The 14,358-nt window shown below is 41.4% G+C and overlaps 1 protein-coding gene across 1 annotated transcript in view; it reads left to right on the top strand.

The window, feature by feature from the left end:
• UMODL1 (uromodulin like 1) overlaps window positions 1-14,358 on the top strand; it is an 81,620-nt gene that overhangs the window by 50,640 nt on the left and 16,622 nt on the right. The window contains exons 5-12 of the mRNA XM_083438856.1: window positions 871-986; window positions 2,079-2,271; window positions 4,238-4,360; window positions 10,950-11,204; window positions 11,522-11,634; window positions 12,240-12,459; window positions 12,640-12,777; window positions 13,378-14,280. Coding sequence (XP_083294982.1) covers window positions 871-986; window positions 2,079-2,271; window positions 4,238-4,360; window positions 10,950-11,204; window positions 11,522-11,634; window positions 12,240-12,459; window positions 12,640-12,777; window positions 13,378-14,280 — 2,061 coding nt within the window. The remainder of the gene's footprint in view (window positions 1-870; window positions 987-2,078; window positions 2,272-4,237; window positions 4,361-10,949; window positions 11,205-11,521; window positions 11,635-12,239; window positions 12,460-12,639; window positions 12,778-13,377; window positions 14,281-14,358) is intronic.

Consider the following 14,358-nt stretch of genomic DNA (forward strand, 5'->3'; position numbering starts at 1 on the left):
AACATTATTTAATTGTATTTGACATTAATAATAGGTATTGTAATTTTATGCAAGGCTAGTGCTTGTCTGTCATCCATATGCCTTTGCATACATTGGTCACAACACTGGAAAGGGAAAACAGGCCTTCTTCTTAGGAAACAGTTAGGCAGGTTGTTAACCCTTATACTTTCACAAGGAAATTTCTAGAAGGGACCTCAAATATTCATGTGTCTGTGGCCTTTCCCTCCAGCAAAAGCAGCCCTTTATCTACTGAAGGTTGCAGTTTTATGTAAACACTTACCTGGGTCTTCTGAGTACTCATGCATGGGATAGTTTTGTATGGGGGTGGAAGGAAAAGGCCAGATCATATTGTCTGTAGAAACACAAAGTCTAATTCCTAATTTATTTCATAGGGAAACAAATTTGCCTTAACTGGGTGAGTAAAAGATTATGCTTCTCAGATAGCCTTCCTTCTAGCTTTTTACCTTTTAGAAGAATGTCACTGATCCGAACACTTGAAAGGCTGATAGAACAATTGTATGCATATCTACTTAGAAATAAGTCCCATTCAAGTCAATGGGATATTTCCACAGGGCATAGAATTCCAGTTTTAATGTATGTTTAGGTGGAACTTTGAAAAGCCAATAAAAAGAATAAAAACAGATTTATAGAATCTAAAACAAATACAGTACAGTACATGATTGCTCAAGAGCTATACTTCTGATAATCATTTAATAGTTGAGACCTAGAAATCAGAAGGCTGTATCACTGATTTGCTAAGCAGATTAAATATGGCTGTTGTAAATGAAAAGTCCACTGTGATAACTGAAAACCTTTCCATTAATATAATGTCCACGCTCCATGTAAATGGTTTCCTCTCTTCAATTCCAGAGCAAACAGTGCCAAGATACTGGTATGACGTGTCAGTCCTGGTGAAAATGGATTTTGATGAGTTAAAAAGAGTGGATCCAAAACTTCTGAATCATTCACGGCTTCTGCACTCTATGGTATGAATAAATACAGTAGTCCTCATTCTACTACATGCACTTCTGTTGATTCTGTTGTAATGGTGCAACAGAAACTAAATAGGTCCTATGACTACCACCTACTGGAGAAGGCACAAATCATCAGAAAAGACATCTGTACTTCCTCCTTAACACACATGCACTCTTCACCTTAAAAGGCATAGGCTCCTATAAGTACATGCATGCAATCTTCTTTTCATTCCTTTTCATTCTACTCAAGATACACCTGAAGAGGCACATAAGGCTTCCCCTTAAATATAAAAAGGTAAAGGTACCCCTGCCCGTACGGGCCAGTCTTGCCAGACTCTAGGGTTGTGCGCTCATCTCACTCTATAGGCCGGGAGCCAGCGCTGACACTTCCGGGTCACGTGGCCAGCGTGACAAGCTGCATCTGGCGAGCCAGAGCCGCACACGGAAACACCGTTTACCTTCCCGCTGGTAAGCGGTCCCTATTTATCTACTTGCACCCAGGGGTGCTTTCGAACTGCTAGGTTGGCAGGCCCCCTTAAATATATAAGCTTGCCAATACCCATATTCTCTCTCCCTCTGACCTTTTGCTCTCAACGCACAGAGCCAGACTTTTACTCTGCATGAATATTGATCAAAAGCAGGGTTTGCTTGTGAGTATTTTCACAACCAACTAAGCAGCGAACGCTTGGTGTGCAGAATGTAATTAGCAAAAACTTGGCGTGCCAAAGGCAGAACTATTATGTGTTACATTATAAATCTGGCTTCTAAGATCCCAGAGTTTCAGTAGCAGGTTCAAATTAACCCTTTACACGTTTAAAGCATGAATAAGAAAGTTGCAGGGCCATGCCAGCTAGCCCACCCCTTGCTGCCAGAGCACTCGACAGCCATGCTACAACTGGCCATGTTCATTGAGCAAAGTTGCTCTAGGCGTACACTATGATGCCCATGCAAGGGTGATTTGGGGGTCAAGCTTGTGGCCTTTCTTTATTGACTAATTTTGATTGTACTATTTCCTCCATGTGTGTTTAACACGAAAGGATTAATTGCATAACTTAAGTTTCACACAGTTATGTAATATATAAAAAGAGTTTCTTCCTTTTACAGATTACTGGCGCACTATGGCCCCTGGATGTCTCAGTGTATCATATTCGTACAACACAGGCGGAACCCTATACAGAGACATTGGTTTCCCGGGTTCTGATTGGACTGCAAGAGCTGGTTCCATTGGCAAACATTTCTTCTTTGTTGAAGGACATTGTGATGCGAGTGTATGAAGTTATCGACATAGTTGTCCAAGGTTGTAACATTTGAAATATATCTGCCATTTGCATAGTTTTGAGGAAAGAGTTACGTAAAGCTTTATGAACTTACAAATGAGAAATAGGACCCTCTGTAAGGTACTTTGTAAACATGAGAAACTGGGATCCTTAGGCCGAAGAGGAAATTGTGTGGATCCCATGTATAATTTGCAATGTGTGGGTGACATTGACAAACCTCTCTTTCACACTGTGAGACTTTCCAGAAGCCCTTTTTGTTTTGGCTTCCAGCTGCACAAAATACTCTCGAGGTTCTGCTCAAGGATTTATATCAACTGCTAAGTAGCCTCAAAGTTAGCTCAGATTTATATAGCTATTTTTGGATTTGGCCTAGCATGTTATTTTATCTGTGGGGTTGTTGTTTTTGTGTGTGTGTCAAAACCAAGAAGTTTGTAAAGCCTCTCTTTTACATTTAATTTCAGCAAAAGGAAATAAATGTTCTTAAGCAGAATTCAATGCCTGCTGCAGACAAGAAATTTGTATTAACCCAGGAGTTCTCATAAGCATACTTCTGAGAATGAATACAAATGGATACACATTTTAAGCAATCTACCAAAGTATAAAGTGGTAGGAAATTTTGGTCAAATAAAATGTGTTTTGTTTTTCAATTTGTATTTTTCCCTTCTGGCTATAGCAAGTCCTTGAGAAGTTTTACAATAAAATCCATTTAAAACCAATTACAAGCCACATAGACTATAAAATTAAAATGAGTGGCACAGAATAAAAAGAACATTAAACAAGCAGACCATTTTATTGCACCAAAAGCCTAGGGCGGGGTGGTGGAATGATTTTTTAAAAGAATTATTGTGAAAGAAGAGCCTCACTCAGAACCACAGAAGATAGTACTGAGGCTGGCTAACCCTGATATAACTGCCCACACTTTCCCAGTTATCAATCACCTGAAATTAGGAAGTGACACATTTTCCTTTGCTCACAATGGTTTGAATTTAAGCTATGTAGACAAAGGAACAGGGGTTTGCAGGCACCACCGATCAGTTTGCCTCTGTAAACCCCTCTTCTTTTGCCCAGGCACTTCGAAATCAAATTGTGTGGCAAGCACATGAGGTTGTAGCTATGACTTCACCAACCCAACCCAACATATCTCACATATGGGGGTGGGGAAAGCAGCTTTTTAGGCCTTGTGGGTATAAGCCGTACAGCATCTGAAATGAAGGCATATAGAAGAATACAGGGGTTGATTCCATTATTATTAAAAATGCAAGATACTGTGTTTTCTAAACATACAAACTGCTGCTACAGTCTTCTTTGTGCTTCCACTTCTCACAATATAGTGGTGGTGGTGGTGGATGGGTTTTTTATTAAAAAAATCTAAAGTCTGCATCAGCTTTAAGAAACAAATATAACAAGGCAGAGCTACTACTGAAAAGGCCCTGCTCTTCATATTCATCAGCCTTGCTTTCAAAGATTGGGGCATTTAATCGGGGACTGTCCTGAGTACATGAGCTTATGGAAGGGTACATAAAGGCAAGATTAAACCAAGTCAAGCTAAACACATATGTTACATAGCTGCCCACTGCATCTGGACATTCTTTGAAGTAAAATGAACAGCGTTATAACTTCCCATCTATAGGCCAAATGTTAAACTGAAAATAGGTAAATGTTAAACAAAGGCAGGTGTAAATGGACAAATGCAAACGCACACATTATTGTGAGCAGAGACAGTGATCAGGATGATGGGTGCCTTAGTTCAACACCACCACATTGGCTACTCTTGATGCATGCAGATACCGATTTGAGCCTTTGCTTGCTCACACTTACATAGCCAAAACTACCAACAACACACAGGAGAGGGCATGGATGAAAAGAAAAATGCCACAATTCTTGTTGCAGGTTCCATTTGTTCAATGAATTGTTAAAGCAAGCACTTCTGAAGAGGGGAGTTCTGGGAATTGTTTTGTAATTCTGTCTGCTTTATTATTATTTTAGATGCCACAGACTCTGGTCCAGATTCACTCAATGTTCCATTTAAAATAAGAAATTCTTCTGTTTCGGCTACAAATTCAACATCTGCATCACAAGAACTCAGCAGACCAGAGGATTCGAAATGCTGTAAGTTACATTTTCTTTTTAAAACTATTACCTTTTGCAACCACTTTGTCTAAGGGAAATAGTGCGTGGCCGCCTTTTGGCTCATTTTTTCTCAGAGGCAGTATGGAGTGGAGCACCACACAAACAAAAAATAAGTCCTAAATGAACATAGAAGGATATTTTATTTCTCTCCTGAAGTCTGCCTGAGTTCTGATATCTACAGTGACATCTGGCGGCTTGTATGAAGAAATCAGCCACCCATTCCATTACAGATTTCTTTTTTCACAGACTCGTTTAATTCCTTTTTCACTGTGAAGAAAACTAATTTAATGTGCATGTGCATTACTTGTTTTCTCATCACATGACTGCTCAATACAGCTGAATGTGCAAACTGTAGAATGTGTTTTAATAGGTAGGTGAGGTTATATTGATTGCAATTTATCCCACCAGGTGCCCACGCATGTGGGCTGAACAGAGTTTAAAGTCCCATACTTAACAGCAGAATGTAAGTACAGTGGTACCTCGGGTTAAGCACTTAATTCGTTCCGGAGGTCTGTTCTTAACCTGAAAGTGTTCTTAACCTGAAGCAACACTTTAGCTAATGGGGCCTCCTGCTGCCGCTGTGCTGCCAGAGCCCGATTTCTGTTCTTATCCTGAAGCAAAGTTCTTAACCTGAAGCACAATTTCTGGGTTAGCGGAGTGTGTAACTTGAAGCGTATGTAACCAGAAGCGTATGTAACCTGAAGCGTATGTAACCCGAGGTACCACTGTATACAGAAATAGGCTGTGAACAGGGCTGGATTTAGATGAAGAGAGGCCCTAGGCTACTCCACTTGTGAGGCCCCTCCCTATCTCCCACCCTCATAACGAGAAGAAAATGGAAGAGTGTTATAAACAAAATTGAGTGAAGCTAAGGATGATGACGGATATTTAAAATTATACAATTCACAATTTCTCCTCTAAAGGACATATTACAGTGGTACCTCGGGTTACACACGCTTCAGGTTACAGACTCCGCTAACCCAGAAATATTACCTCGGGTTAAGATCTTTGCTTCAGGATGAGAACAGAAATCGCGCAGCGGCGGCGCGGCAGCAGCAGCAGGAGGTCCCATTAGCTAAAGTGGTGCTTTAGGTTAAGAACAGTTTCAGGTTAAGAACGGACCTCCGGAACGAATTAAGTACTTAACCCAAGGTACCACTGTATTGTTAAATACCATGGTGATTTAAAAAAATGCATAAAATTAACACTGACAAACTTTTGCAATAACTGAACTTTGTAAACCTTTTGTGGTCTGGGCAGGCCTGGAACTAATACCCATGTCTTGTTCCTCTCTAAGGAATGAAGTTCAGATGTCATGGCATTTAACCATGGCCCAGCATGGATGCGGGTGGCGCTGTGGGTTACAGCCTCAGCGCCTAGGGCTTGCCGATCGAAAGGTCGGCGGTTCGAATCCCCACGGCGGGGTGCGCTCCCGCTGTTCGGTCCCAGCGCCTGCCAACCTAGCAGTTCGAAAGCACTCCCGGGTGCAAGTAGATAAATAGGGACTGCTTACTAGCGGGAAGGTAAACGGCGTTTCCGTGTGCTGCGCTGGCTCGCCAGATGCAGCTTGTCACGCTGGCCACGTGACCCGGAAGTGTCTTCGGACAGCGCTGGCCCTTGGCCTCTTTGAGTGAGATGGGCGCACAACCCTAGAGTCTGTCAAGACTGGCCCGTACGGGCAGGGGTACCTTTACCTTTACCTTTACCAGCATCCTCTGAGGTTAAACTTTGGACCTCTTGCAGGCTTGAAGGTTCCCAAACCTTCTCTGAGTTACTAACAACAGCTGTATCTGCTATGACTGTTTTAGCAAACTCCTGGGCAGGGCAAGCTGGGTCGTACTCTTATATACCTGCTGGGATTCACAAGGCATGACCCTCACCTGAATCTCATAGCTCCCCTGTAGCTGTCTCTGATTAGTTATCATTTAACTCTTGGGGGAAATAATTAGCATCACACATCATGTGCATGGAAGTTGCCGAACCAATTAACCAACTAGAAGGGTTACTGTTAATAGCACCAGTTTTCCTATAACTTGATATTGCTGGATAGTTTGATGAACTGCAAAAGCATTTTTAGTTTGCTTTCTGTTGCCACCCTGGAACTTTTCTTTATTAGTGCCACTTTGTTTTGTACAATTCCTTGCAAATGAAGGAAAACAACTTTTCTGCTTGTATATGTTGATAATATAATTTTGGTTACTGAGGATAAACAAGATTGTACAAAAACAAGATTGGGTGCAGGCCTGGCCAGGACATAGGTGTCCTGACTGTGACAAAGGTGACCTGTGTCCTTGCTTGCTTGCTTAACTGCTGTTGGGAACTTCAGGGTCCCTGCTCTACCTTCTTATGGTCTTTGTACTGGACCTGGAGACTCCAATAGAGAGCATTCCATGTTAAGAAGGAGGGCAAACGGGCACTCTATTAAATGACAGGGCAGGAGTTACACGGAGCAGGGCCTTTTCACTGGTGGTGCCCATTGTATGTCTCGCTCTTCCCAGACCTGCTCTCTTTTGGCCTGTATTTTGGAGCTTTATAATTTAGGAAGACTTTGGAAGAACTGGTTGACAAATCTTACCAGTTGCTGACGTATGAGCGGATTTTATTTGCTGCTATTCTGTGCTTCTGGTGCACCAGGATTTACACCTGTGTAATAGAGTTGGCCAGGATGCCAGAAGGGATACAATTTATGAGATTTCTCCATTATCTGCACAGCAGGGGGTGTTCAGTCAACAGTGCAAAGGCTGAGCTGAAGCATTCCCTGCTGGTTACCTGCTTTCAGCAATAAGGGTCGCTGTTTGGTAGTACCCAATTGGTTAGCTGTCAGATTCTAGAGCTCCCTATTGGTGGCTCTTAGGTAATTCACAAAATATAGAGTCCATTCATAAAACACAGTGTTCATTCATAAAGCACTAACAAAAATCTCCATCGCTATATATTGGGTGTATATTTCAGCAGTTGAACGTACAAGTTTATGGCCATGCTGTAGTGTAGTACTTATGCGACTGGGAATAAAAGGAGGCTGGGCTCATTGTCTGAGGGTTTGGGGGGGGAAGAGGTGACAAAATTGATTTCCAATAAGTGCCCCCCTTTATTTCCATAACAAGTCATTGAGTCTGTACTCTGAATGATGACAACAGGGACCTAGAAGGTGCAGGGCTTGTCAGTCCAACCCCTGCACAGTCTCATCAGGGCTGACCTTAAGGTCTTGCTTCTGAGGCATGTACAAAGTATCAGTCAGAACAAACTGACCACATGAGGAAAAAATTGTGACATTGGGATATGTGTAGATCTCCACTGTGAGGTAAATAGAAGTCACCCTAGGGTAGAAAACTAGCTGTCTGAATTCACCTTAGTTCCAGCAAAGCAAACAATTCATTTATTGTACATTTATTCTACCGTTCAGTAGAAATTTGCCAGGCAGTTTACATAAAATGATACAATTAATACATAATTACATAAATGGAACCAATTCATACACTAGATAATGCTGTTGTGACTTTGGGACAGTAGTCTGTAGGATTCCTGAGTCTCTTCTAATCCCTGGGGTCCTAGATCCAGCAATGGTTCAAATCTAATGGAGGTCAGGCAAGTTTTTTTTGTGAGTGAGTTAATGGCCCGAAGGACCACTGTTAGTATAACAAAAGAAGTTGCTCAGTGCCCGGGGGCAAATGGATGGGCCCCCTCCCTCACCTGTCTGGTAGTGAGAAAGACAAAAGCCAGAGTGTGTGACAGGTGGAGGCTGGTTGCAGGCAGAAGCTGGGGTCAGAGCCATGCTTGACTTCTGCTGGAATCCAACTCTAACTATGGGAAGTTGGAGTTAGGAGTTATGTGAGCTAGAAACTGGATGCAGAAATGCAACAGGCTGGAAAGACAGAGAGAGAGAGAGACATGGCTGGTGTCTACTTGAATTCAAGGCTGCACCTATGGGAGAAACAAGACCTTCTTGGGGTGTTAATTATGTGAACCCCTCCATCATAGGCTGAAGTTGTATACATGTGTAAATAAACCATATATCATAAAGACACTACAGTCTCTGCTATGGCTTATTCCAAGGAAACCAAACCCTGAGTATAAGCACCTGGAACCCCTTACTGCTCAGAGACCGGGGTAGCTTGCAGCAATACTTTGGGTCTGTAAATATACTTGGCCATTTTGAGGCCTCAGACTGGTACACAAAAGCTTCCTTGATAAAGTTTTCTGTATTGAAAACTTTGTTTCTTGCAGCAAAATATCATTTTCTCTAGCAATGAAGTACTGAAGATTTTGTCTTTTCTACATAGTTGGTTTTTGCCTGGAGAATTTTAATGGCTTGCATAATTGCTTATTCTGCTGTAGATTTAGCCACTTCTTTAAGCTAATTGAATCAAGAAACTTGCATTTGCATGAATGAATAAACATGACGCTGTTGAATATTTAACTCCTGTCAAGACATGGCATGTGGTTTCCACAGTCCTGCATACCACTACTATTTATGTAACAGAACTCCTGTGAATTTGCCTTTTAATACAGCGCTGAATAATGTTTCAATTGCAGAATTCAGAATGTGTTGATTAAAGAAGTCCCCCTCAAAATAATATAATATAAATCTTCAACATTTTATATTGCTTTAACTTCTTAAGAAATGCAGATGTATTCATCTTGTGACAATCCATGTTGACCCAAGACATTTTGGTGCCTGAAGTGGCTCACAGATTTTGCCTCCCCCACCCCTAGGGTTGACACTTTAGAAAAGTCTTGTTGCTCCAAATATACACCAATTCGTCTGAAGCAAATCATTTCATCCTGCTGCGTGGCAGGACTGTCATTGGTAGCCAAATACTTTGGATGTGAGAAATAGAATGGTGTTCAGCTTAAGGACTTTTTTTTTACTACTTTGGTATGACACAGGAATGCTGCCACAAGTCAATCTTGTATTAATTTTGTAAAAATAAAATAAAAATGACATGCAGTTTCTCGATCTCATTATAGTGATGTCTTTTCCAGATGTTGCAATGCATTTCTTCACATTCTCTTATTCCCTGAGTAGCCCAGAGATTAAGATCAGCTTTACAAGATCTCTTTCCTTTGGAGGAAAGAGCCCTGGACACCTCTTGTAGGTTGCAGCATCTCTCTATTTAAAAATTACATATAAGTTGGGCAGATAACAAGCTCCTAGAATATTTTTGTCAGAAACCAAAATCATTAATTCTGAGCCTCCTATTTCCCTTTTCATCACCGTGCCCCTAACAATCTGGAGGGTCAGCTATTACTCTGACCATCCAACCCTTGGGGCCAAAAGTGAACAGTCCCACAAGTCCTTCATATACATGGAAGCAATCCTGGATCATTAGGGGCTTGGGATACATTTTATATTGACTATGTACTTTGCTGACTTCAGTTGAGTTCGAACATTTCTATTGAAGTTGATGAAGCATTTTTTATCTCCAAATCTCAAAGAAATGCATATACGGTTCTATACCTAGGCAATAAGGTAAGAATTCATGTATAGCAGTGATAATGATATAGCTCAGATTTTTTGCTGGTAACTGTATTCTCCTCACTTAAAGAACTATAAAGTGAACAATGAAGGAAGAAAAAAGAAAATAATAGGTGTGTAGCAGATGTTTTCTTTTTGTTTAATTCTGTAGTGCAGAGGTTTTCAACCTTTTTGGGTCCATGGCTCCATTGACCAACTACATTCTTTCTGCTGCACCACTACGGGGGTCAGGAGCCCAGTTATGTAACCCCTTGCCTGCAGAGCTGGCAGCCCCTCAACCTTTTCCGAACACCCTCCCTTGTGGAGGGTTCCCTCAGCCTCCTCTCCTTGGGAGTCCTCTTGGCAGTTGCAGCTGCTGCCATGGTCTCTGAGCTGCCATGGTCTCTGAGAGGGGCCTCCTTACACTGCCCCACAGGGACCTGGGACTTATCTGTCCATTCCCAACAGCAAGGGCTGGTGGACTGGCTGGCAGGGCTCCCTCACTTGCTCGCTCCCTCACTCGCTTACTCCAAGGTGACCATCTCCTGGCAACCAGCACCCCCTGGCCAGCCCCAGAGGCACCATTCGCCTGGGGAGCTTGTAGCCAGGGCTGCTGCAACAAACAGCTGTGCAAGCCTTTGGGAGGCAAAGATGCGAGAGGGCATCAGAGGGAAGGAAAGAGGGACAGAGGCCAGTATTCCCCACGGCACCCATGACCATCATTCAAGGCACCCCAGTCTGCCATGGCACACTGGTTGAAAACCACTACTGTAGTGTATAACATTATAGTTTTTATTTTGTGTGTTTATCTTACAGTAAGCCAATCAGGGTCTTTGAGATTGTGCATGCCACAAATGCAACTGAATGAATTAACAAATGATTAAAGTAGGATTAGGATTATAAATGGTCAATCTAGCATTTAAATTTAATGTCAGGAGGCAATTTTATATAAATGCACAGTGAATTTGTATTCCTATTATTACTTAAGGGCTGCAATTGTATGCATATTTACCTTTGAATAAAGCTCATGGATTATGACAGGGATTACTTCTTTGAGTAAGATTACATAGGATACATGCAACTGTGGTACCTCTCACCTAATTGCTATTTCAGATGCTCCAGCTATTAGAAACCACAAGATCTTCAGTGTTACTAGCAGCAGTTTTGAAGTGGCTTGGAGTGTGAATTCGACACGGAACCATTCATTCAATATAGAAATATTCAAAGGCAAAGAACTCGTGCAACAAATAGAAACCAATGATACCAAACTAGATGTGTTCAATCTGGAAGCAGGCATAATGTACACAGTGAAGATCAGTGCTGAAGATTGTGGCAAAAAGACTGTCTCAAGTAGAAAAGTAAAGACAGGTAACAACCATTTTAGAATTTGGTTTTCCTAGTATAAATCTGGACTGTCCAAGATTTGTGTTCATATTTCAGGTCAGACCTTCAGCTACATTTCATCATCTCTACTCAGCCCACTTGAACGAGCCAGTGCAGATTTATAGCTAATGGTCATTGCCTAGATTAATTACTGTCACATCATAATTAGTATGAACTACTAATTCATATAGTTTTGTCATATAGTCATATAGTTTTGAAATGTGTTTTGATAGATCTGTCTGTTCTCAAATGACTATCACACCCCACCACCCATATTACTCACTTAATATTTTGTCTTTTAGATGCCTTAGTATTTGGTTTAACAATAAGGATCTTGAATTATAACTTCACGGATCAGCTCCTCAACGCTAGCAGTATCGAATATCAGGCATTTTCTAGCATTCTGATGACTGAGGTAATACTAAAAATATAAACTCCTTTTTTAAAAAAATAAAAAATGGGATATGTTATTCACAATAAGTACTATATTTTATAGCAGAGGGTCCTAGCAAAAGATATAGGATGATAACTGCACCAGGAACAACTTCCATTTTAAGTGTTAGTTAAGCTGATAATGCTACCATATTCCTTCACCAGTGCAACAAATCCTCTTTCATAACATGCATAAATTCCAACATGGTTTCTCAAGGGGTTAGCTGTTTCCCCACCAACCCCATTCTTGTAAAGTTGTGACAAATAATCATACGGAAAGAGGCACATTATGAGTTAGAACACTTTAATTGGATACTATAGGTATAGGGCATTAATTTATATGCTATTCCAACTAAACTGCTACATCTTTTTTACCATTGTGGAGCAAGTGAATGACAACTGTGTAGAACCATCTGAATTAATGGAAGTTTCAGGTAGCCTACTAAATTACCACTTTTTTGTGGGTGCACCATGGAACATAGGTTTTTCTACAAATTCTGAATACAGACGTAATAGTGTTGTGGAAAACAAAATTCAGTGTATATAGTTTTACATTAAACTAGCAATAGTTCTCTTATCTGTTTTCAGATCAGAAAGTCACTTCCTTCAAATATGTCTGCATTATACCAGATGGGAAAGCTGAAAGTGCAAATAGACTCTCTTAAAGCTGGTAGCATTGTTGTGAGCCTTAAAATCATAGTAGAAGACCCATTATTTCCAAAAGACTTGTCTGCATTTGAGCCAATGATTTCATCACTGTTCAACAGTTCTGCATTCCTTGTTGACCAGAATAGCTCTCGAGTAGAAGGTAGGCTATCTAATTTAATGTCAAACTTGCATAGCTTCTCAGTTATAGTACAGAGGAGACTAGTATTAGGTCTGTAGATCTCCCAGGCCTTGGAGAAATTACTGCATTATTTCTCATTCTAGTCCCGATTAACCTAACCGAAGTTGCTTTGCTTATTGAATTTTGGTTTTTGAATTACAGACTGGAATGAATGTGCATCCCGGGCAGAGAATGATTGTTGCACCTTTGCAGAATGTATCAATACATTGGGCTCATATATGTGCAGATGCAAGACAACCACAGATGCCAATCCATCCCGACCTGGGAGAAACTGTGAGGGTAAGATTCAGACTTGTTCTTCTGTGGAGGCTTTTTTTTTCTTCCCATGGATTGAAAAGGATTCTACTTTGCCCCTCTTCGTGCAACCACCCCCAGCATTCCAACTGCTCACCCAGATCTATCGTCACACCTGGAGGGAAGGCCTGCAGGAGGAGCCACTCATACTTGCTTAGGCTACTCCATGCAAGGAGGTGCCTTGTGTGAATGGGGAAGGGCTGTAGTTCAATGGTTGAGCAACTGCTTTGCATGCAGAGGGTCTCAGGTTCAATCCCTGGAGAGAGAACCATGTCTAGACTCTGGGGAGACACTGCCAGTCAGTGTAGCAAGTACTCAGCCATATGGATCAGTGTTAGTCAGCAGCTGCCTTTGTTCCTCTGTACCGTCAGGACGTCAGCAGATGGGCAAGTGCAATGTCAGAGGTGAGTCCAGTAAAATGGAGGCCCTTCTCATGGAATAAGACATAAAGGAGACTAGTGTTTCATATTTATTATTAATTGATTTATACTAGTACAGTAGTTTCATGTATAGTTGTTTGCCAAGGAAATACCACTCATATTGTACACTTCGGTTTGTGTCAAATGCGTAAATGTTGCATTCCAGGTGATATTGTGGATCCGGTTACAGAAATGGTGCCTGCATTTGAAGTAAATGCTACAGAAGGACTGCCTGGGACAGGTTCCACTCCTCTGGCAATGTCTGAAGTAAGGGCAGTGACTTCATTCACATCTAAGTCCACTGAGACAATAATACTGCCCTCAAATGGGACCCAAGAGTCAAGCACTCTTCCCTCAGACAAAACCCTGTCAGCATCTCAGAGAATGACCACTTCAGGGTATGTGAGGAACAATTACAGCCAGAGTACTTCAGCAACCCCTGCTCTGGTGACAAAAAAGTGGGACAATGTAACTACCACTGGGTATGTCAAGAATAATACCCTGAGTACTTCAGAAACTCTTGCTCCAGTAACAAAAAAGTGGAACAATGTAACTACCACAGGGTATGTCAGGAATAATAATACCCTGAGTACTTCAGAAACTCTTGCTCCAGTAACAAAAAAGTGGAACAATGTAACTACCACAGGGTATGTCAGGAATAATAATACCCTGAGTACTTCAGAAACTCCTGCTCTGGTGACAAAAAAGTGGGACAATGTAACTTCATCAAATGAAAACTTAGCTGAAGAGAGATCAACAACACAAGAAAGGCATAACTCTTCAACGTCCATGTTTCCTGGCGTTTCAAATATTACAGTTTATCCTTTTGTGAGAAATGGCTCTGAAGTAGAGACAAGCACACCTGGCCTCATAACTGAGAGAAGTTCTCAGCAAAATGCAACTTCAGCCCTGAATGTAACCCAACACCCCACATTTTATGTTCTCAATCATACCCTTGATAAAGAGATGGGGAAAGATAACAGATCTTGGAATGAGAAAAATCCATCCACAACATTACCATCTTTGTCTGGGGGCTACACAGTTGCTGCCCCTGCCTCAGATTGTGGTGGTGAGTCTGCTTTTAAACTAAAATTTTCCTTAAAACCAACTTGTTAGTATGTAGAAAAAGACATTGAGGGTTAGTGTG

This window comes from Podarcis tiliguerta (genome assembly GCF_965153285.1).
Source record: "Podarcis tiliguerta genome assembly, chromosome: 4".
Classification (NCBI taxonomy): Eukaryota; Metazoa; Chordata; class Lepidosauria; order Squamata; family Lacertidae; genus Podarcis; species Podarcis tiliguerta.